The sequence below is a fragment of the Syzygium oleosum genome, unplaced genomic scaffold, assembly GCF_021117445.2.
Source record: "Syzygium oleosum isolate NSW1041296 unplaced genomic scaffold, Sole_v2.1 Sole_v2.17, whole genome shotgun sequence".
Taxonomy (NCBI): Eukaryota; Viridiplantae; Streptophyta; class Magnoliopsida; order Myrtales; family Myrtaceae; genus Syzygium; species Syzygium oleosum.
The window spans coordinates 2158423-2181379 of record NW_026607501.1 but is presented as its reverse complement, the minus strand read 5'-3'; the positions used below and the strand labels follow the sequence as shown (position 1 = coordinate 2181379).

Here is a 22957-nt window from a genome sequence, read left to right as displayed (position 1 = left end):
CTGAGCAAACCACGCAAAACCCACCCTGAATCGTGATGAAAATTTCGAGTTAACACTTAACATACTAAGTTTAGGCCTTGAATGATGGTAAATCCAAGCTTGGGAGTGATGGTCCAAGTCGCACACTACCTGTTTGATAAAATGCCCAAACGAATGCCGAATCCGTTTTTGTAAAAACGGATGCGCTAGAGCTTTGATTTATGCGCGATTCGTTTTAATATTGTTGCTGACTTCAAGTTGTCTACATTTTCTACGTAACTTTCTCGCGTTCGCGCATCACTGTTCGGCCATGGACGGAACCTCCACCGGAAAACCATTCCCTACGCCGGAGCGTTGCCCGCAGTTTGAGGCCGCAACCGTTAGCCCTCTATATCTATTTCATGTGTGTTTATGTTTGTTTGTTCGGTCTTAAGGTTTGTTGTTGCGGTCGAGAGTTTGAGGATCGGGAAATCGAGTTTTTGTTCCGTGGTCGGAATAAGTCGCCGGTATGGTCGCCGGAACGTCGGCCGGCGGCGACGGCGTAAGGTCAGCGTCCGCCGTCGGCGCTGGCGGCCCGAGCCGACGGCCGGCGGCGGGCGTTCCCGGCGAAACCCCGGCGTGGCCTCAGTGATGAAGCTCTCGGTGAAGAGGACACCCAGAAAGAGAAGGCGTTCTTCTGGACACGCAGGAATAGAAAAAAAGAAAAAGAAATGAGGAATAAATTTAAAAAAATTAGAAAAGAAATAGGAAAAACGGATCCCGGGCGGGTCAGGTAACCGGGTCAGTAGTCGAGCGGATCGGGTCAGGGGACCCGGTCCGGAATTTTTATTTTATTAATAAAAATATTAACATATTAAAAAATATTAAAAATTCCAAAAAAATTCGAAAATGTTTAAAAATCCAAAAAATATTAAAAAGTCTGAAAAACATTTAAAAAAATTAAAAATACAGAAAATTAAAAAATTCAAAAGAAAATTCAAAAAAATCGGAAAAATTAAAAAAAATCCAGAAAATTAGGAAATGTTTAGAAATCAGTTTTTGGGTTTAATTTCACTAGATCTTAGTATTTAATTTTATTCTGGGCTTAGTTTAAAATTCGTGAGAATTGAGAAAACCCTTTAAAAAAAAATTTCAAAAAAAAATCGGACAAGACACTAGAGCTTTACCTTACGGCTTTTGATTGCCTTTTCCTTTCTAGAGACGATGCTAGGTCGTTGGTTGTTTATTTTCTTCATGATTATCTGGTTGCGCACTTTAAATACATTGATTTTTATTTTCCATTTCTAGCATGGTTAGGACAAGCTTTAGGCTTCTCGATAGGCTACCCGGTACGTTATTTTGCAAATATTCAAGTGTAGGTACCGAAAGGGCACTAGTTAGATCGTTAGTGTAATCAAGTCCTCGATCCTTTAGAATCTCTGATTTTCGCGCATATCGAGACGACACTCTCGCGTCTCGGTTAGGGTTTCTAGCCAACCTTTGATTATTGCTAGTGACGACTCCAATCGAATGCATAAATTAGAAAATTCTCGTCACGCGAGGTATGAGGCTTGAGAGTACCTTGGTTTTTGGATTAATGAATCATTTGGTTTGTCCTTCAAACGAATCAATCGTTGTTCACGTCCATCGACAAATACCTCTTGGCCTAGCCCAATCGGGACGGGTAGGTCGCGACAAATGCAACTATTACAATTAATGGATTTGTATCCAATGACACATATAGAAACTGTATTGTCCGACTGTTTGTACAATTTTCAGGTTCATTTACACTGACATGTTGTTCATAACAAATAATGGACATGGTAATATGTAAAAATATCTGACTTTATTATTGCGATTCGCCAAACAGCAGATAGGATATAGCAAATTCCTTGGATTTCATATCCTATCATATCTAATTCTATCTTAGCTATAAATCCAAGCGACCAAACGCAGCCTAACAGTCCTACAAATCTTGGTTTCACCGCAATGTTCTCACCTTCGAACTTGCGGAATTTCAAGTGTAAATAGGGCCGTCAAGATGGGTCATTAGCCCATATTTTAACCCACATTTATTGAAGTGAGTTATATAAATGGACCATCTTAAATTTGAAATGTAAGATCATAATGAGTCCGAAATCTTAAATTTGAAATGTAATATCATAATGAGTCCTAAAGGGAAAGACCCATAATAAATGGGTTTCAATGGATATGTTTTAAACCTAGTTTCAACCCATGTAAAAATAAATTGTTTCAAGTTCAGCCCATTTTCATTGTTTCTTCTTCGGTAGTCTCTCTCTGCCTTCAAATTCACCCGTCCGACTCGCGCCCTCACCGCCTATCTTCGGCTTGCCCGCCGCCCATCTCCGGTGGACCTTCGATCTATCTCCGGCGTCGTTGGCCTCCCTGCTTTACACGAAGATGTTGCAACAAACTGTCAAGAAATCGGTGCTTCAAATCCTCGCCTGTACTGAATTTTGGTGCTCTTATGCTCCCTGAGCTTCGAACAATCGTCAGTTTTTCTAATTATTCTAGTCTCAATTCGTTTTGTTGCATGTGTGAAGGTATCGGAACAAGATTGTACCCATTTGCTCTTTAGCGGCCCCCTTGACTCTGGCAAGAAAACCCTAATCATGGCACTTCTCAGGCAGCTATCTGCGTCCAGCTCTGAAAAGGTTTTGATTTCTTCCAATTGGCCCGTGTTGATTTGTTGGGATGTGAAGTTATGCCTTCTGGTGAAATAAGGTCTCATTCTGCTAAGTTTATTTATTTATTGGCAACAGTGGCTTGAACTTTTTTGTTATGATATCTTTTTGTAGGTCAAGGTGGAGATTAAGACTTGGTAAATAAATGTGTTAAGTGCAAACACTTTTATGATTTTTTATGCGTCCTTTGTCTATTTCTGCTATGAAACTCCGGTTATTACTTATAATTCTGCTGATTCAATTGTTTGATTTCCTTACGGAGGAATTACTTTTAAATGATAGGGTTTGATAGCCTCATACTTAAGCTGCATTGGATTGAAGTGGCCTCCTACTTCAGCTAGGATTGGAAACGTAAGGGTCTGACAGCAGCTATATATTGGCTCATAGTTGTGGGCATTGTTTTATGTTTTTGTCTTCGTCAAGTGAGTTTGCAAAATATTCATAGTTTTCTTGTTGGTGGTGCTTTCCTTGAAGGTGATTGTGCAGGCTTTGGCCATTCTCTTTGGTTGCTTTGTTATCATAGCAATGCATCAAGATCACCTTTCTTCTTTAACTGTAACTATTCTCATTGAATCTAGGTGACTAAGATTTGGAGATCAAGAAATTCTATGCTGCATACTCGGTGTGCTCCTTCATTGATGGTGTTATCCAAATTATTGAATTTACTATTAAGCATTGCTTCGAGGGACGCCAAAAGCAAGGTTTGTTTTTTTTTATTTATGTTTTTTACCTTATTTACTGTCATTTTCTATTGTGCTAATTTACTTGTTTAACTTGATATGCATTTTTATCCAAGTCATGTATACACATGAACATATTAAATAGGTGGGGGTTTTCATAGGTTGGAATAATATGAATGTGTTTTAATATACAAGTTGGGTCGGGCGTGGGTCACTTAATTTGTATTGTATATAAATAGGTCAAAACAAGTTAAATGGGTTAGAGCATTTTCGACTTTACCCAAAATCGACCTTACCCACCCGTTTAACGGCCCTGGATTCTATAAAAAAATACAAAATATATAGAAAATGGTAGAAAACCTAATTAATTAAATACTAATGATAGAAAAATAATAATCATTAATAAACACAAATAATTACTTATGCATCTCATCGTCCACTGGAGTCTGGTCCCAATCCTTCATACCAAGGTTATATATTCTTTGTACAACATGGCTTGGGTTGAATTTACATTCACTTAACTTCTTCTTTAGCTTTTAATTATGCATGTATTGTTATTAGAATTGTATGATTAGGAATAAAAATCGAAAAGATTTCATGAAAATGATTATCTCAAAGCGAAAAGCTATCAATAACAAGCGTAAGGTAAAAGCGCCTGATAAAGTTTACCAACCTTGAATCTCTACTTCGCAGAAGTGGCTCATAATTGGTCTAAAATAGGTTAGTGGTGGCTCTACTCTTGTTCCATCGATAATATCTGAAAAATCAAGTGGCAATTGATAAGATTTGGGAGTGATTGTGCGAAGCAAATCCTTATCTGCATCTTTTACTCATTAATCATTTCTTACTAACATTTATTTCCTCATGGTAACAGTAAAGTTGAATCTGTTGTCGTAAGTGAAGAAAAGTGTTTGGTACCGACAATTACATAGATAAATCTGTGAATCTTTTAAATGTGACAAAATATCGATTAATACATGGAATGGATCAATTTGCTTCTTTCTATTGCTTATATAATAATGCAGTGTATTTTCGATTTACATAGGAAAATGTGATTTTCATTAATATGATTATCAAAGTTGACGGTTTGCGTTGTATTAAGGCTACACTAAGTTTTCTTCATTTCTAAGAATTAGGTCGTTAGTACTTTGGCATTATCAATGTGGTACAATTATATTCTAGCAAAAAAAAATGTGTTACGATTCTAAACTTTACAAATTCTACGGATAGGTTTTTGACTTCTTTCACAAGCTATATTTTTTCCAATCTTTTTTTTCTTTTTTCAATAAAAAAATAGATCTTACATTAATGTAGTGCATTGAATTCCCTTTTTCCTTTTATCCAAAAAGACACAGATTTTTTTATTTCAATATTTATTTCATATTAAGTTTTGCTACAAATACTAGACCACAATGAGCTCTATGTTTTCACTTGCCAAAAGTCAAGTCCTCAATCTCGATCATTGGATACCAAGTGCGTAGTTAATTCACTCCGAGTAGCCTCAAAGCTAACAATGGTCAAAATTTCCCTTATTCATTGTCAGACATGTGACTTAGACTATACTAGAGATTATAATTGGTTATCATTTTTAGAAAATAGGTTTCATTCATGGTCGAGGCCACACGGAACACTATGTTTTCACTTGTCCAAAGTTGGGTCATCAATTCCGATCTTTGTATACAAAGTGCGTAGTTAATTCACTACCGAGTAGCCTTAAAGCCAATATTTGTCCACATTTCCTTTATTCATTGCGGACATGTGACTTAAACTATACTAGAAACTACATTAGTTCTTATTTTTAGGAAATAGGTCCCATTCATGATCGAGGCCACAAGAAGCTTTATGTTTTCACTTGACCAAAGTCGAGTCACTAATTCCTATTATTGGATATAAAGTGAGTAGTTAATTCACTACCGAGTAGCCTCAATGCCAATAATGGTCTACATTTTCCTTATTTATTGTCGGATATGTGACTTAAATTATACTATATACTATAATTGGTTCTTATTTTTAGAAAATAGTTCATATTTATGGTTGAGGCCACAAGGAACTCTATGTTTTCACTTCTCCAAAGTCGGCTCATTAATTCCGATCATTGGATACAAGGTGAGTGGTTAATTCACTACCGAGTAGCCTTAAAGTCAATACTAGTTGACATTTCCCTTATTCATTGTCGGACATGTGACTTAAACTATATTAGAGACTACAATTGGTTGTTATTTTTAGGAAATAGGTCCCATTCATGGTAGAGGCCATAAGGAGATCTATGTTTTCACTTGTCCAAAGTCGGGTTACCAATTCCGATCATTGGATACAAAGTGCGTAATTAATTCACTACTGGGCAGCCTCAAAGCCAATAATGGTCCACATTTCCCTTATTAGTTGTTGTCGGACATGTGATTTAAACTATACTAGAGACTACAATTGGTTCATATTTTTAGGAAATAGGTCTCATTCATGGTCGAAGCCACAAGGAGCTCTATATTTTCACTTGTCCAAAGTCGGGTCATCAATTCCGATCATTGGATACAAAGTACGTAGTTAATTCACTACCGAGTAGTCGCTAAGCCAATAATGGTCAACATTTCCCTTATTGATTATTGGACATGTGACTTAAACTATACTAGAGACTACAATTGATTCTTATTTTTAGGAAATAGGTCACATTCATGGTCGAGGCAACAAGGAGCTTTATGTTTCGCTTCTCTAAAGTCGGGTCATCAATTCCAATCATTGTATATAAAGTGCGTAGTTAATTTACTACAGAGTAGCCTCAAAGCAATAATGGCCCACATTTCCCTTATTGATCGTCAAACATGTGACTTAAACTATACTAGAGATTACAATTGATTCTTAATTTTAGGAAATAGGTCCCATTCATGGTCGAGGCCACAAGGAGCTCTATGTTTTCACTTGACCAAAGTCAGGTCATCAATTCCGATTATTAGATACAAAGTGTGTAGTTAATTCACTACCGAGTAGCTTTAAAGCCAATAATAATCCACATATTTCTTATTGATTGTCGGACATGTGACTTAGACTATACTAGAGACTACACAGGTACATTATGTGAGCACAGTGGGCCATGCATTAAAATGTGAAAAAAGCTTGAGCCAAATGGTATGTAGAAATCAGGATACATCATAGGGTATATTATGGAAAATGAAACAAAGGACAACAAAGTGAGACAAACCACAAAGTTAGGTAAACGTTTAAGCTATACAAGATTATTAACATTGATCTTTTCTCCAAGAACAAGTAAAATAAGATGAGAGACAAATAGAGAAGTCAAGACGTACATGAAGGAGGGCAGGAAACCTGAGCTTGCTCCTAAGCTAGAGCTGAAGGTGGAGCTAGAGCCTGAGCAGGGATAGCCTAAGGAAGTTTTGGTTGAGAAAATTCACTGAGATCTTCCATTCTGGCCGGTACAATTGAAAAAATGAAACATACGGTGACTGTCATATTGAAAGACAAAGCCTCTTCAGCACTTTTTACAGCTTTTGATATGAGATCATGGGTAAAATATCATAGCATGAGATGAACAGCCTTTAACATTGGGGTATGAATTGGGTACTGCAGAGTGTCCAGCCTACTAGTTCTTCGTTGATAGAATTGATAGCAAGTCTTTGCACGTAAAAAAACACTTGTCTTGTTTGCTTTTGGAATGATAAAGTAGGAAGTATTTGGCCAAGAGATACCACATCTTTTAACCAAACGATTAGGAGATCGCTCTGAAAATAAAAATATAATAAAAAAAAGCTATATCCTTTTCATCTGTTGCAATCATATCCAACCTACTTAGTCAGATATCCGGTATGCCAAAAAGAGCGTAATCATCAATGCAAAAGGAATTGCGAGAAAGAAACATAATGTATAACTTTTAGTTTTATCACCAGATTCTTCATTCATATCTCAAATGATTTAATAATCCAGTATAGAGAAAAACTGACTGCTAAGCATTTTAGCCAAAAGAAATTGGTCAATCAATTTATGTATGCCAAGATCTCCTATAGTATGATTAAATGATATACCATTGAAGAAGCTAATCAATTTATTAGTCGCACTTAAGTGTATTCAGAAGCTAATCATTCTTGATTACATTATGTTGTTGCAAATTTGATTATAAACCAATATTCGTCAGCAAGACTTACACAAAGAAGGGTCAAATGCCTGAGCTTGCATGGGAGCCTGAGATGAATGTGGAGCCAGAGCTTGTGCTGGGATAGCAAGAAGAGGCTTTGGTTGACGAAATTGACTAAGATTGTCCGTTCTGATAGGCACAGATGAAAAAACGGGATAGATGAATGTCATATTTGGAGACTATGTCTCAACTGCACTTTTTACAAGTTTCCAATTCAGATCATGGGAAAAAGGAATCATAGCATGTGAGGAACAGCCTTTTGACACGGCCCAAGGGGGCGAAGGGCTCCGAGCACGTCCGTGAACGAGACGTGGCCCGTCCGTGCATTGGATGTGGCCTGTCCGTGCATTGGACGTGACCCATTCGTGACCGGGTGCAAGCACTGTCCGACCCTTCAGTTTCTTCTGACAAACGACCCTGCAACTTCCCCTTGGCAGACAACCCTTGAGCTCCCCCACGCCCTTAGGCCTCTGGAACTTCTTATATAGCTATGTAATGATTGTATCGATTCAAATACCACCGTTGGATCATGAGGGAATCAACGGTTCATATTAGACCCGCACTTGTATATATAGGGGACTCCCCCTTCATTTGTACATGCTCATATGCAAGAAATACAATTACGCTGCTTTCTCTCCGTTCTTATGAATCGAGTGTGTATGCAAGGCTAACTTGGGAGTGATCCTAAGGCCGCACGGTTGTGGGATCGTTGAGAAATCAATCGACTCGTGACGAGTGGTATCAAAGCCTTCGTTCCTAGCGCAATGACTAACCCACGTTCCAGTGCTGCGAATGTCCAAGGTGAGGACCGCTAGTATCGTGGAAGGGTGACCGAGAGAATCAGCGTCCAAACCAGGAGGAGTCGTGCTGCCTCTAGCTCGAGAGATCTGATGGGTGATTTGGAATGTTGAATGACGACTTTAGAGGGAACCGTCACGGACGTCCAGGGGGTGGTTAATGACTTACATCAAACCATCGAAGGAGTGGACGCCAAAAGGGAGGAGCACATGGCCGAGGTGCAATAGCTTAAAGCCAGCATGGGAGAGCTCTGCGACAAGATACTAGGGCCCATGACCCATGAGCTGCAGTAGCGGGATGAGACTTTGGAGGCCGTGATGGCAGCCATGCGCGCTGAGATTGTCGAGCTCAAGGGGAAGCTCGCGGAGGTAGAAGCAGCACGCGTGAACGGGGTGATCACCGTGCATCTACGTATGGGCACACAGAAAGCCGAGAGAGTTCAAGGGCTCACAGCTGGCCAAGGATGTACATGGAGCGGTACTTCCGGGCCACAGGGATGAACGATAACACGATGCGAGTAAACACAACAGCGAAGTATTTAACTGATAATGCTTTATTGTGGTGGCGTCGCAGGTCCGACGATAGGAGTGGAGTCCTTATCACAACTTGGGCCAAGTTCATCGAAGAATTTCAGCGAAACTATTATCCCGCCTATGCGGAGGAAGAAGCTCGCGACGAGCTTAAGCGCTTCAAGCAAAAGGGCACCGTCCGTGAGTATATGAAACGGTTCTCGAAGCTGCTACTTCAAATCCCGTCAATGAACGACATGGAGGTGTACTACCAGTTCATGAGTGGCCTCAAGTCATGAGCCAAACAAAAGCTCAAACGGTGCAACATGAGATCTCACGACGGCCACTTCCATGGTGAAGTCCCTCGAGGAACCTAAAGTTTCGTTCACAGGCAAGCTCGACTTTCGTTCGAGGGATAGAGCCAACGGTGGGGGAGATCGAAACAAATATAAATGCCCGAATAAAGGCAAGCCAACACCGGCACCACCTAGGGCCCACCGAAGTCGAGCGATTGGGGACAACAAAAGGTACGCATCTATAAGTGCTTCGTTTGTGACGGGCCACACATGGCTCAGGAGTGTCCCAAAAGAGGCAAGTTGGCGGCCCTATGCATAGAAGATGAGCCACGAGAGGAGACGCGGCTGGGTTCGCTACGAATCCTTAGTTCCATTAAGGCCAAGAAGGCCAAAGAGTCCAAAGGAATGATGTTCGTGGACATGAAGATCGGGAGCACCATGATGAGTGCACTCATGGATATCGGTGTGTCCGACCTCTGCATATCCCAAGAGGCCGTGAAGAAGCTGAATCTTTGAGTCGAGAAAGGAGGAGCCGATTGGCTCGAGAAAGTGAACTCCAAAGAAATCCTGACTAGCGGTGTAGCTAGGGACGTGAAGCTTCATCTTGGTCCATAGACCAGAAAGGAAGACATCGAGGTAATCTCCCTTGACGATTATGATCTTGTGTTGGGTTTGAGATTCCTTGATCGTATAAATGCGGGCGTAACGCCCTTTGCGGATTGTATAAGTATTATGGACACGCGATGTCAATGCATGGTCCCGATCCACCGTGAGTCGGGACGCAATCAAAAGATGCTCTCGTCTATGCAACTTAAGAAGGGAGCTTGAAATGAAGGCCAAGCTTGAGCCTGAGCAGGCTTAGCAAGAGGAAGTTCCGATTGAGGAAATTGACTGAGATTGTCCTTTTTGACGGGCACCGCTGAAAAAAAGAAATAGGTAACTGCCATATTGAAAAATGATGTCTGTGCCGCCCTTTAAGCTATTTATTTCAGATCATGGGAAAAAGAATCATAGCATATGTGGAACGGATGGAGGATCAACTGAGGAACTGTAGTAACTGTATCCGTATGCAATCTCAAATTCATCTCCATAATAAAACTCGTTTTATCTCGGCTGTTGTTGGAACGGTAATTTAAAAATATTTACCAAAAAAAAACTCCACACCTTCAACCAACAGCTATTATAAAAAAAAAAATTGAGAAGTGCGCTCCCCCATGTTCCTGCTAATGTCATAGTCAACTTAGATACCCGGTTTTAAACATATACCTCAACTGCATTCGAGATTCCAGAATAGAGGCAACCCAACTTGTAAGCACCTTTGCCTAAAGAAATTGGCCAATCAATTTTTCAACGCCAACTTCTCACATAACCTGATCAGAACCCACTTGAGGAAATGCAGAAGCTAATCAATCTTCATTATGGACCGGTGTTCATTAGAAAAAAAGGACTCAGAATAAAACCAGTCATCGAAGGAAGCTAGTATTTATTTAGGATTTTCTTTTCCGTCAAAACTTTCTAATCTCGTGTTATTCAACCAAACGATTTCACAGCATTTATACAGAGCACTAACAATGCATTTCTCTAGACCGAAACTCGACATTTGCTCCCCCGAATTCCACAAGCGTGTTTTCAAGCAAAGCACGTAATTTTCGAAGAGAGAGAGGAGAGAGTTACATGAGGAATCCGACGCACCCTGAGGCAGAGCAGAAGCCGCATCCGCAGCCGAGGCCATAGCTGAGCAAGGGAGCTCTAGCTCAAGAAACTGGCACGGATTGCTCATTTCGCTTCCCTTCCTTTGGTCCGAAAGCTCAATGAAATTCAACAGCGGACAATGGAGGCGATCAAAGGAGGAGCTTCAGGTCTAGCCAAGTTATGGCATTTGATGCGAGAGGCTTTTGGAGTTGAACCGTGGCGGTTTGTTGAACGTCCTCATCACAGATCAATTTGCCACGTCGAACCTGCTTCTTACGTCTTGCTATTCTCCTGCACAATATTCGTTCATTCAATGACGAACTTCTGGCTCCTATCCACGTTTTGAAAAATTCCATAATCCAAAGTACAAACTGCACTATAGTTTTGGTGACTACTCGTGAAATATAGTCAAAAATAGATTACGGAAAACTTTATTTTATGGAGGACGACTGATGCAGAAAATTGGGACGGTGCAGAAGATGAGCCTTTTCAATTTAAGCAAGAAGTGGTCTTGTTCCATTTTTAGAACCTTTTCGAGAATACCTTCCGTAGCGTAAGCAGTTGTGAAAACGGAAACCCTAATCGACTACCAATGGAACGAATGTCATTAGCCCAAATTCAGAATTTTTATGTGTTGGCGCATGAACCCTGCTTGTGTAATGATTTTTTTTTTCAGAGAAAGCCACAAGAAAACCCCAAACCAAATTAATGCTATTTTTGTTTAGGGATCGCCGGGTCAGGATATCGATCCCTAATTTTCTTATGTAATGGATGACTAAATGAGGTCGTCAAAATGTAAGTGTCAATAATAATCTCTTAATCTTTCAAATTGAACATTCTATGCTTGACACACGCTTCCGTTCAAAAGAGTCATAGCTAAAATAGTTAACTTTCCAAGGGCATGGGACTCATTTCCTAAAAATAAGAACCAATTTAGTCTCTAGTATAGTTTAAGTCATACGTCCAATAATCAATCAGGGAAACGTGGACCGTTATTAGCTTTGAGGCTACTCGGAGTGAATTAACTACGTACTTTGTATCCAATGATCAGAATTGATTACTCAACTTTAGACAAGTGAAAACATAGAGCTCCTTGTAGTCTCGATCATGAATGAAACCCATTTCCTAAAAATAAGAATCAATTGTAGACTCTAATATAGTTTAAGTCATATGTCCGACAATCAATAAGGGAAATGTCTACCATTATTGGCTTTGGCTACTCGGTAGTGAATTAATTACGCACTTTGTATCCAATTATCGGAATTGATGACTCGACTTTGGACAAGTAAATACATAGAGTTCCTTGTGGCTTCGACCATGAATGTGACCTATTTCCTAAAAATAAGAATCAATTGTAGTCTCTAGTATAGTTTAAGTCATATGTCCAAGAATGAATAAGGGAAATGTGGACCATTATTGGCTTTGAGGCTACTTGGAGTGAATCAACTACGCACTTTATATCTAATGTTCGGAATTGAGGACTTGACTTTGGACAAGTGAAAACATAGAGCTTCTTGTGGCCTCGACCATGAATGAGACCCATTTCCTAAAAATAAGAACCAATTGTAGTCTCTAGTATAATTTAAGTCACATGTCCGATGATGAATAAGGGAAATGTGGACCATTATTGGCTTTGAGGCTACTCGGAGTGAATTAACTACACACTTTATATCTAATGATCGGAATTGTGGACCCGACTTTGGACAAATGAAAACATACAACTCCTTGTGGCCTTGACCATGAATGAGACCCATTTTCTAAAAATAAAAACTAATTGTAGTCTCTAGTATATTTAAATTACATATCCCACAATTAATAAGGGAAATGTGGACCATTATTGGCTTTGAGGTTACTCGGAGTGAATTAACTGCACATTTTATATCCAATGATCGGAATTGATGACCCGACTTTGGACAAGTGAAAACATAGAGCTCCTTGTGGCCGTGACCATGAATGGGAACTATTTCCTAAACATAAGAACCAATTGTAGTCTCTAGTATAGTTTAAGTCACATGTCCGAGAATAAATAAGGGAAATGTGGATCACTATTGGCTTTGAGGCTACTCGGAGTGAATTAACTATGCACTTTGTATCCAATGATCGGAATTGATGACACGATTTTGGACAAGCGAAAACATAGAATTTCTTGTGGTCTCGATCATGAATTGCATCCATTTCCTAAAAATAAGAATCAATTGTGGTCACTAGTATAGTCTAAGTCATATGATCGACAATCAATAAGAAAAAGGTTGATCATTATTGGCTTTGAGGCTACTTGGTAGTGAATTAACTACGCACTTTATATCCAGTGATTAGAATTGATTACCCAACTTTGGAGAAGTGAAACATAGAACTCCTTGTAGCCTCGATCATGAATGGGACCTATTTCCTAAAAATAGGAACCATTGTAGTCTCTAACATAGTTTTAATCATTGTTAGTTTTTTATTCTCTTGCTGCTTCAGCTTATAATGATCTGAACATTAGAAGTTAATCTCTGTTATAAATCATTCTATATGTCTGAGTACGTTACGGAGTTGATTTCATGGTAAAGACCTCTTGTCCTATGCTCAAGTCACTTTTGGAGTAAAATCTAAACCTGTGTCACATGGAGTGGACATTGTGCTTGAAAATTTTCACAAGTATATGTTCGAAATGAGGTTCTCCTCACTGCCGCAAACTTTCTCATTCATTTGCTATATTTTCTGTGATATGGTGACCATGGGTGTTGATGATTGGAGTGAATATGTTAATTGCTTTGTTCTGGTGATGGTTAGAGGTGATTAATGGCATGGTAAAATGTATATGCGTTGGTATCTGCTTAAGAATTTGTGTAGAGGATTGTGTATAACAAGTTCATACATGCTGATCTTTGGCAGATTCTAAATGCTTTTATACTGTTTGTTTTATCGTGAAACGTTCCGCTATACTGATTTTCAAGGAACATGTTTTGTAATTGAGAGGATTCTGTTTGGAATGGTTCGATTGATTATGGATAAGTAACTTTGTATATTTGTTGCTTGAATGAGATGGATAAAGATTTGGCCGACAATTTAAAGAATAAAAGGGAAGTTCGAGTATATTGGAAATGAGAATGAAGGAGTCTTATTGAAATAAATTGAATCTTGTCAATACATGCTGGAATCATGTTGAAATTTGTTAGAACATGCTAGAATTGAACCGAATGCATGCTGATTGTGATTGTATTTCTCAGCCCAATGAAATTCTTGTTCTATTTTGTCTTTAGTTTGTTGACACAAGTTCATATATATGTGTGTGAAAACATTACATCAATTTCATGTCAATTTTTTCCAAAATAATTGGAAGTTTTGATCTCGACTACTCTGTAATAATTTTGAATGTTGCTGCACGGCACTAATTGGATGCGATTTTTATAGATTCAAACTTGGTTTGCTCTTGCATGAAGTGGGTGAGTTTGCCTACCGTGTTGATTGTTTGAGCTAACTGCTAGCTTATTACATACTCAGTTGTGACCTATTTCCTAAAAAAAAGAACCAGTTGTAGTCTGTAGTATGGTTTAAGTCACGTGTCTGACAATCAATAAGGGAAATGTGGACTATTATTTGGCTTTGAGGCTACTCGGTAGTGAATTAACTATGCACTTTGTATCCAATGATTGAAATTGATGACCCGACTTTGAACAAGTGAAAACATAGAGCTCGTTGTGGCCTTGACGATAAATGGAACATATTTCCTAAAAATAAGAACCAATTGCAGTTTCTAGTATAGCTTAAGTCACATGTCTGACTATGAATAAGGGAAATGTGGACCATTATTGACTTTGAGACTACTTGGTAGTGAATTAACGATGTACTTTTTATGCAATGATTGGAATTGATTACTCGACTTTAGAGAAGTGAAAACATAGAGATCCTTGTGGCCTCGATTATGAATGGAATTATTTCCAATTGTAGTCTCTAGTATAGTTTTAAGTCACATGTCCAATAATCAATAAGGGAAATGTTGACCATTATTGGTTTTGAGACTACTCAGTAGTGAATTAACTACGCACTTTGTATCCAATGATCGGAATTGATGATCCGACTTTGAACGAGTGAAAACATAGAGCACCTTGTGGCTTCAATCATGAATGACACCTATTTCATAAAAATAAGAACCAATTGTAGTCTCTAGTATATTTAAGTTTTATGTCTGACAATCAATAAGGAAAATGTGGACCATTATTGACTTTGAGGTTATTTGGAGTGAATTAACTACGCACTTTATATCTAATGATCGGAATTGATGACTCGACTTTGGAGAAGTGAAAACATTGAGCTCATTGTGGTCTCTATCGTAAATGAGACATATTTCCTAAAAATAAGAACCAATTGTGATCTCTGGCAAAATTTTTGTCACATGTCCGACAATGAATAAGGGAAATGTAGATCATTATTGGCTTTGAGGCTACTTAGTAGTGAATTAACTACGCACTTTGTATCCAATGATCGACATTGATGACCCGACTTTGGAGAAGTGAAAACACTGAGCTCCTTGTGGCCTCGACCATGAATGAGACCTATTTCCTAAAAATAAGAACGAATTGTAGTCTTTAGCATAATTTATGTGACATGTTCGACAATGAATAAGGGAAATGTGGACCATTATTGGCTTTAAGGCTACCCGGTAGTGAATTAACTATGCACTTTGTATCCAATGATCGGAATTGATGACCCGACTTTGGACAAGTGAAAACATAGAGCTTCTTGTGGATCATTATTGGCTTCGAGGCTACTCCGGGTGAATTAACTACGTATTTTGTATCCAATGATCGGAATTAATGACCTAACTTTGGACAAGTCAAAACATAGAGCTCCTTGTGATCTCGACCATGATTGTAGTCGAACATGTGACTTAAACTATACTAGAGACTATAATTGGCTCTTATTTTTAGGAAATAGGTCCCATTCATGGTCGAGGCCACAAAAAGCTCAATGTTTTCACTTGTCGAAAGTCTGGTCATTAATTCCGATCATTGAATACAAAGTATGTAGTTAACTCACTACCTAGTTGACTCAGCCAATAATGGTTCACATTTCCGTTATTCATTGTCGGACATGTGACTTAAACTATACTAGAGACTATAATTGGTTCTTTTTTTTAAGAAATAGGTTTCATTCATGATCGAGGCCACAAGAAGCTCTATGTTTTCACTTGTCCAAAATCGGGTCATCAATTCCGACCATTGGATACAAAGTGCATAGTTAATTTACTACGGAGTAGCCTCAAAACCAATAATAATCCATATTTCCCTTATTCATTGTCGAACATGCGGATCAAACTATACTCGAGACTGCAATTGATTTTTATTTTTTAGGAAATAGGTCTCATTTATGGTTGAGGCCATAAGGAGCTTTATGTTTACACTTGTCCAAAGTCGGGTCATCAATTCCTATCATTGGATATAAAATGCGTAGTTAATTCACTTTCAAGTAGCCTCACAGTCAATAATGGTCCAAATTTTCCTTATTGATTGTCGGACATGTTACTTAAACTATACTGGAGCCTACAATTGGTCCTTATTTTTAGGAAATAGGGCACAACCGAGTATGGAATAAGCTAGCAGTCAGCTCAAACAATCAACACGCTAGGCAAACTCATCCACTTCATGCAAGAGCAAAACTAAGTTTGAATCTACCAAAATCAGATCCAATTAGTGCCGTGCAGCAATATTCAAAATTATTATAAATTAGTCGAGATCAAAACTTTCGATAGTTTTGTAAAGAATCGATGTAATGTCTTCACACCTATGTATATGAACTTGTGTCATCAAACTAAAGACAAAATAGAACGAGATCTTCATTGGGTTGAGAAATGCGATCATAGTCAGCATGCATTCGGTTCTATTTCAGCATGTTTTTAACAAATCTCAACAAGATTCCAGCATGTATTGACAAGACTTAATTCATTTCGACAAGACTCCTTGATTCTCATTTCCAGTATACTCAAACTTCCCATTTATTCTTTCAATTGTCAGTGAAATTTTTATCCATCTTTATTTCAGCAACAAATATACAAAGTTACTTATTCAGAATCTATCCAACCATTCAAAATAGAATCCTCTCAATTACAAAATATGTTCTTTGAAAATCAATATAGCTGAACATTTTATGATAAAACAAACCGCATAAAAGCATCCAAAATCTGCCCGAGATTCGCATTGTGAATTTGATATACATAATCTTCTACTCAAATTCTTAAGCAAAGATCAACGTATATACATTTTACCTTGCCATTGATCACCTCTGACCATCACCAGAACAAAGCAACTAACATATTGATTCCAATCATTGACATCCATGGTCACCGTATCACAGAGCATACAGCGAATGAATGAGAAAGTTTACAATAGTGAGGGGAACTTACTTTTGAACATATACATGTGGAAATTTTCAAGCACAACATCCACTCCATGTTACATAGGTTTAGATTTTACTCCAAAAGTGACCGAGAACATGACAAGAGGTTTTTACCATGAAATTAACTCTGCAATGTACTCGGATACACAGAATGATTTATAACAGAAACTAAATTCTAATGTTCAGATTATTATAAGTTGACGCAGAGAGATAATAAAAAACTAACACTGATTAGACTATGCTAGAAACTACAATTGGTTCTTATTTTTAGGAAATAGGTCTCATTCATGGTCGAGGCCATAAGGAGCTCTATGTTTTCACTTCTCTAGAGTCGGGTCATCAAATCCGATCATTGGATAGAAAGTGCGTAGTTAATTCCCTACCGAGTAGCCTCAAAGCCAATAATGGTCCACATTTCCCTTATTTATTGTCGGACAAGTGACTTAAAACTATACTTGAGACTACAATTGGTTCTTATTTTAGGAAAATAGGTCCTATTAAGGGTCGAGGTTGCTAGGAGCTCTATATTTTCAGATGTCCAAAATCGGGTTATCAATTCCGATCATTGGATACAAAGTGCGTGGTTAATTCACTACTGAGTAGCCTTAAAGCCAACAATGGTCCACATTTCCCTTATTCATTATCGGATATGTGACTGAAACTATACTAGAGACTACAATTGATTTTTATTTTTAGGAAATATGTTCCATTAATGGTCGAGGCCACAAGGAGCTCTATGTTTTTACTAGACCAAAGTCGGGTCATCAATTCTAATCATTGAATACTAATTGCGTAGTTAATTCACTACCGGGTAGCCTTAAAGCCAATGGTCCACATTTTTATTATTGACTGTCGGACATGTGACTTAGACTATACTAGAGATCACAACTGATTCTTATTTTTAGGAAATGGGTCCCATTCATGGTCGAGACCACAAGGAGCTCTATGTTTTCACTGGTCCAATATCGGATCATCAATTCCGATCATTAGATACAAAGTGCATAGTTAACTCACTTCGAGTAGTCTTAAAGCCAATAATGGTCCACATTTTCTTTATTCATTGTCGTACATGTGACTTAAACTATACTAGAGACTATAATTGATTCTTACTTTTAGGAAATGGGTCTCATTCATGGTTGAGGCTACAAGGAGCTTTATGCTTTCACTTGTTCAAAGTTGGGTCATCAATTTCGATCATTGGATACAAAGTGCGTAGTTAATTCACTACCGAGTAACCGCAAAGCCAATAGTGCTACACATTTCCCTTATTCATTGTCGGACATGTGACTTAAACTATACCAGAGACTACAATTAGTTCTTAGTTTTAGGAAATTGATCCCATTCATGGTCGAGGTCACAAGGAGCTCTATGTTTCCATTTGTCTAAAGTCAGATCATCAATTCTGATTATTGGATACAAAATGCGTAGTTAATTTACTCCAAGTAGGCTAAAAGCCAATAATGGTCCACATTTCCTTTATTCATTGTTGGGCATGTGACTTAAACTATACTATAGACTACAATTGGTTCTTTTTTTTTAGGAAATAAGTCTCATTCATGATCGAGGCCACAAGGAGCTTTATGTTTTCACTTGTCCAAAGCAATTCCGATCATTGGATACAAAATGCGTAGTTAATTCACTACCGAGTAGTCTTAAAGCCAATAATAGTCTACATTTCCCTTATTGATTGTCGGACATGTGACTTAAATTATACTAGAGACTACAATTGGCTCTTATTTTTAGGAAATAGGTTACATTTATGGTCGAGGCCACAAGAAGCTCTATGTTTTCATTTGTCCAAAGTCAGATCATCAATTCCGATCATTGGATAAAAAGTGCGTAGTTAATTCACTCCGAGTAGCCTCAAAATCAATAATGGTCAACATTTCCCTTATTCATTATCGGATATGTGACTGAAACTATACTAGAGACTACAAGTGGTTCTTATTTTTAGGAAATAGGTTCCATTCGTGGTCGAGGCCACAAAGAGCTCTATATTTTCACTTGTCCAAAGTCGGGTCATCAATTTCGATCACTGGATACAAAGTGCATAATTAATTTACTACCGAGTAAACTCAAAACCAATAATGATCCACATTTCCTTATTGATTGTCGGACGTGTGACTTAAACTATAGTAGAGACTACAATTGGTTCTTATTTTTAGGAAATGGGTCCCATTCATGGTCAAGACTACAATGAGCTCTATGTTTTCACTTGTCCAAAGTCGGGTCATCAATTTTGATCATTGGATACAAAGTGTGCAATTAATTCACTGCGAGTAGCTTCAAAGCCTATAATGATCCACATTTCCCCTATTCATTGTCAGATAAGTGACTTAAACTATACTGGAGACTACAATCGGTTCTAATTTGTAGGAAATAGGTTTATTCATGGTCGACTTTGGTGAAGTGAAAACATATAGCTCCTTGTGGCCTCAACCATGAATGGGACCTATCTCCTTAAAATAAGAATTGATTGTAGTCTCTAGTATAGTTTAAGTCACATGTCCGACGATGAATTAGCGAAATGTGGACCATCGTTGGCTTTGAGGTTACTCGGTAGTGAATTAACTATGCACTTTGAATCCAATGATCGGAATTGATAACCCGACTTTGGAGAAGTGAAAACATAGAGCTCCTTGTGGCCTTAACCATGAATGAGACCTATTTCCTAAAAATAGGAACCCATTGTAGTCTCTAGCATAGTTTAATCATCGTTAGTTTTTTATTCTCTCTCTGCTTTAGCTTATAATAATATGAACATTAGAAGTTAGTATCTGTTATAAATCATTCTGTGTCTGAGTACGTCACAGAGTTGATTTCTTGGTAAATGCCTCTTGTCCTATGCTCGGTCACTTTTGGAGTAAAATCTAAACTTGTGTGATAGGAAGAGGATGTTGTGCTTGAAAATTTCCACAAGTATATGTTCGAAAGTTGGTTCCCCTCACTGTCGCAAATTTTCTCATTCATTCGCTGTATTCTTTGTGATAAGGTGACAATGGATGTTGATTATTGGAGTGAATATGTTAATTGCTTTGTTCTGGTGATGGTCAGAGTTGATCAATGTCGTGGTAAAATGTATATACGTTGGTCTCTGCTTAAGAATTTGTGTAGAGGATTGTGTATAACATGTTTATACATGCTGATCTTCTGAATGCTGTTTGTTTTATCGTGAAACGTTCAACTATATTGGTTTTAAAGGAACATGTTTTGTAATTGAGAGGATTCTGTTTGGAATGGTTTGATAGATTCTAGATAAGTAACTTTGTATATTTGTCGTTTGAATAGAGATGGATAAAGATTTGGCCGATAATTGGAAGAATAAAATATAAGTTCGAGTATACTGGAAATGAGAATGAATGAGTCTTGTCGAAATAAATTGAATCTTGTCAATACATGCTGGAATCGTGCTGACATTTGTTGAAAACATGTTGGAATTGAACCGAATGGATGGTGACCATGATTGTATTTCTCAGCCCAATGAAATTCTTGTTCTATTTTGTCTTTAGTTTATTGACACAAGTTCATATGTGTGTGTGTGTGAAGACATTACATCAATTTCATGTCAATTCTTTTCAAAACAATCGGAAGTTTTGATCTCGACTAATCTGTAATAATTCTGAATGTTGTTGCACAACACTAATTGGATATGATTTTGGTAGATTCAAACTTGGTTTTGCTCTTGCATGATGTGGATGAGTTTGTTTAGCATGTTGATTATTTGATTGGAGAAGGATCTGCCTAAGAGGACAATTTAGCTTTTAATAACTTCAATCTGGGGAAGGCAGATGGCTTATGACCAATGGCGGAAGCAAAGCTCGGTGGTTTGTCTCCTAACGGTAGGGGTGTTCCATCTCATAAGAGTTGGTTACAGAAGCCTCAACGCCTCCAAGGTACGCTGGTGAAGGATATTTCAATGCATAATTCAACATGGAGTGTACTTTGAAGAAAACTCCTTCCCTAAGAGGAAACATCGATCGGTACGAAGCAAAAGTAGAGAAGCGTACATTAATCTATGAGATGGTAATTGCAGACTAATAAGCCGCAGGCACCTTTGCCAAAGAGTCGAACGATAGAATTGTCCAAAAGGTAAAACAAGGACATACTTAATATCAGAAGGATCTCAGGATTTTCAGATGCGAATCAACTAAAGCAAGAGTAACAATGATGGACAACAGAGAAGCATTGAGTGCCCATGCTCCAGAGTCTTGTTGCAGTTAAAATTCTCAAGAGAGTCTAGATCCTTCCTAGTGAATGAGCCTTTGAAACGTGAAGAGGGACTAAAGAGAGTGGCATATCATGCTGGAGCTGCAGAGTCGTGGCATGTCGTTTTCATGAAGGTTACGCCGATGCACAGTAGTAGAAGTTTCAATGTGTTTCTCCACCGTCGAAAACCTTGAACTACGTTACTTCCCTCTTGGCCTCGCATTCGAAAGCCAGCAAGAACTGAAGTCCCACAAACCATTGTCCTTTGTTTGTTCAGGGGCTATTTGAAGGTCCACATCGTCACTTTCGCATTGAACGGACATGGTGAAACCATTTAACCCCTACAAATATGCATCCCGTGGAACCAACATCATCTACCAGTCTCTCTCTCTCTCTCTCTCTTCCCCGGCACTACATAAATACCGCTTCATATCACACACTCTTCAGTCCAAGATAGTAGCACTTCAATCTTGTCAGATTCGATTCAATTGCATGCTTTGAGTATTATTCTACTAGTTTTCCCAAAACTTCTGGTCATTGTTTCAAGATCATGGCCTCAACAATCCTGATGCACTCGATCCCTGCAAGTCCTAGGACTGCGATTGACATTAGTTCCAGGAAATCTATTGTGAGAGGCCTTTTCCCTGCCAACCATAGTCCTAGGTTGGCCCCCTGAGGTGGCGTACGTGTGAGGTGTATGACTGAGGTGAAGTAGCAGATTTTCGAATGATCTTGCTTGTAACGTCAACAATCTGATATTGGGAAGTTTATTGAATTAACATTGGTATGTGGTGAATGTTGCAGGAGAGAAAGCTGGATCTAAACCCATCCCCGAAATCGAAATCAAAGGTATATTCACTCTTGAGTCTCGTAGCACATGAATACGAGTTTTGGGAAGGCCTTACTTATACACGTAGCTTTTATCTAATCAAAGAGATTAAACTTTAGGATTGAAGTTTCCTGATGATAAGTGTTGTCAAAGAAATTGAACCGGTGATACTCTACCGATTCAATTTCGTATCAAGTGAGATGGTCACTCGTTATAGCGACATGATTACTTCGTCTACCAATTATAGGTCCTCTTGTAACTGCTTAAAACAAATAGACTTGACTAGTTAGTTGGATGACAAGTGTTCGACAGAGGTGGTCTGTGTATAGAATAGTGCATGCACGATATGTACTAGTTATATGTCCTTTTACATTGACTAATTAATTTCACCAAATAAATAACCACTCCTTCCGTAAACTAACTTGATCACGATGACAAGTGAGCACCAACTTCAGAGATGTATTCGCATTTAGCGGGCCGGCGCCAGAGAGGATCAGTGGCAGACTCGCAATGATTGGCTTTGTGGCGGCCGTTGCGGTTGAACAGTCCAAAGGCCAGGACTTGTTCACTCAGATCAGTGAAGGTGGCATCCCATGGTTCATAGGGACTAGCATTCTACTCTCGGTCGCATCTCTTGTTCCGCTGTTTCAAGGAGTCACGGCCGAGTCAAAGTCTGACGGGTTGATGACTTCCAATGCCGAGTTGTGGAACGGAAGATTTGCAATGTTGGGACTTGTTGCGTTGGCCTTCACCGAATATGTTAAG

At 38.5% G+C, this 22957-nt stretch overlaps 1 protein-coding gene across 5 annotated transcripts; it reads left to right on the top strand.

The window, feature by feature from the left end:
• The first annotated feature begins 1126 nt into the window (after nt 1-1126).
• LOC115694323 (uncharacterized) lies at nt 1127-22805 on the top strand. 5 transcript variants are annotated; one of them, XM_056319169.1, is made up of 6 exons: nt 1127-2406; nt 2523-2633; nt 2946-3014; nt 3242-3364; nt 22168-22212; nt 22648-22805. In XM_056319169.1, exons 1-6 carry the CDS (start codon nt 2380-2382, stop codon nt 22663-22665), a joined length of 393 nt encoding a protein of 130 aa, XP_056175144.1. In that variant the 5' UTR covers nt 1127-2379; the 3' UTR covers nt 22666-22805. The 5 variants fall into 5 exon arrangements, with proteins under 5 accessions (XP_056175144.1, XP_056175145.1, XP_030477315.2 ...); XM_056319170.1 differs by having other exon boundaries at nt 22632-22744; XM_030621455.2 differs by lacking the exons at nt 22168-22212; nt 22648-22805 and adding an exon at nt 20946-22070.
• The last annotated feature ends 152 nt before the right edge of the window (nt 22806-22957 follow it).

Bases quoted from the DNA above. Each gene is read 5' to 3' on its own strand.
- LOC115694323 (XM_030621455.2), top strand. From the start codon at position 2,380: ATGTTGCAACAAACTGTCAAGAAATCG. The intron at 2,407-2,522 runs GTGCTTCAAATC...GCATGTGTGAAG, and splicing joins AACAAACTGTCAAGAAATCG to GTATCGGAACAAGATTGTAC. The intron at 3,015-3,241 runs GTAAGGGTCTGA...CATTGAATCTAG, and splicing joins CTTCAGCTAGGATTGGAAAC to GTGACTAAGATTTGGAGATC.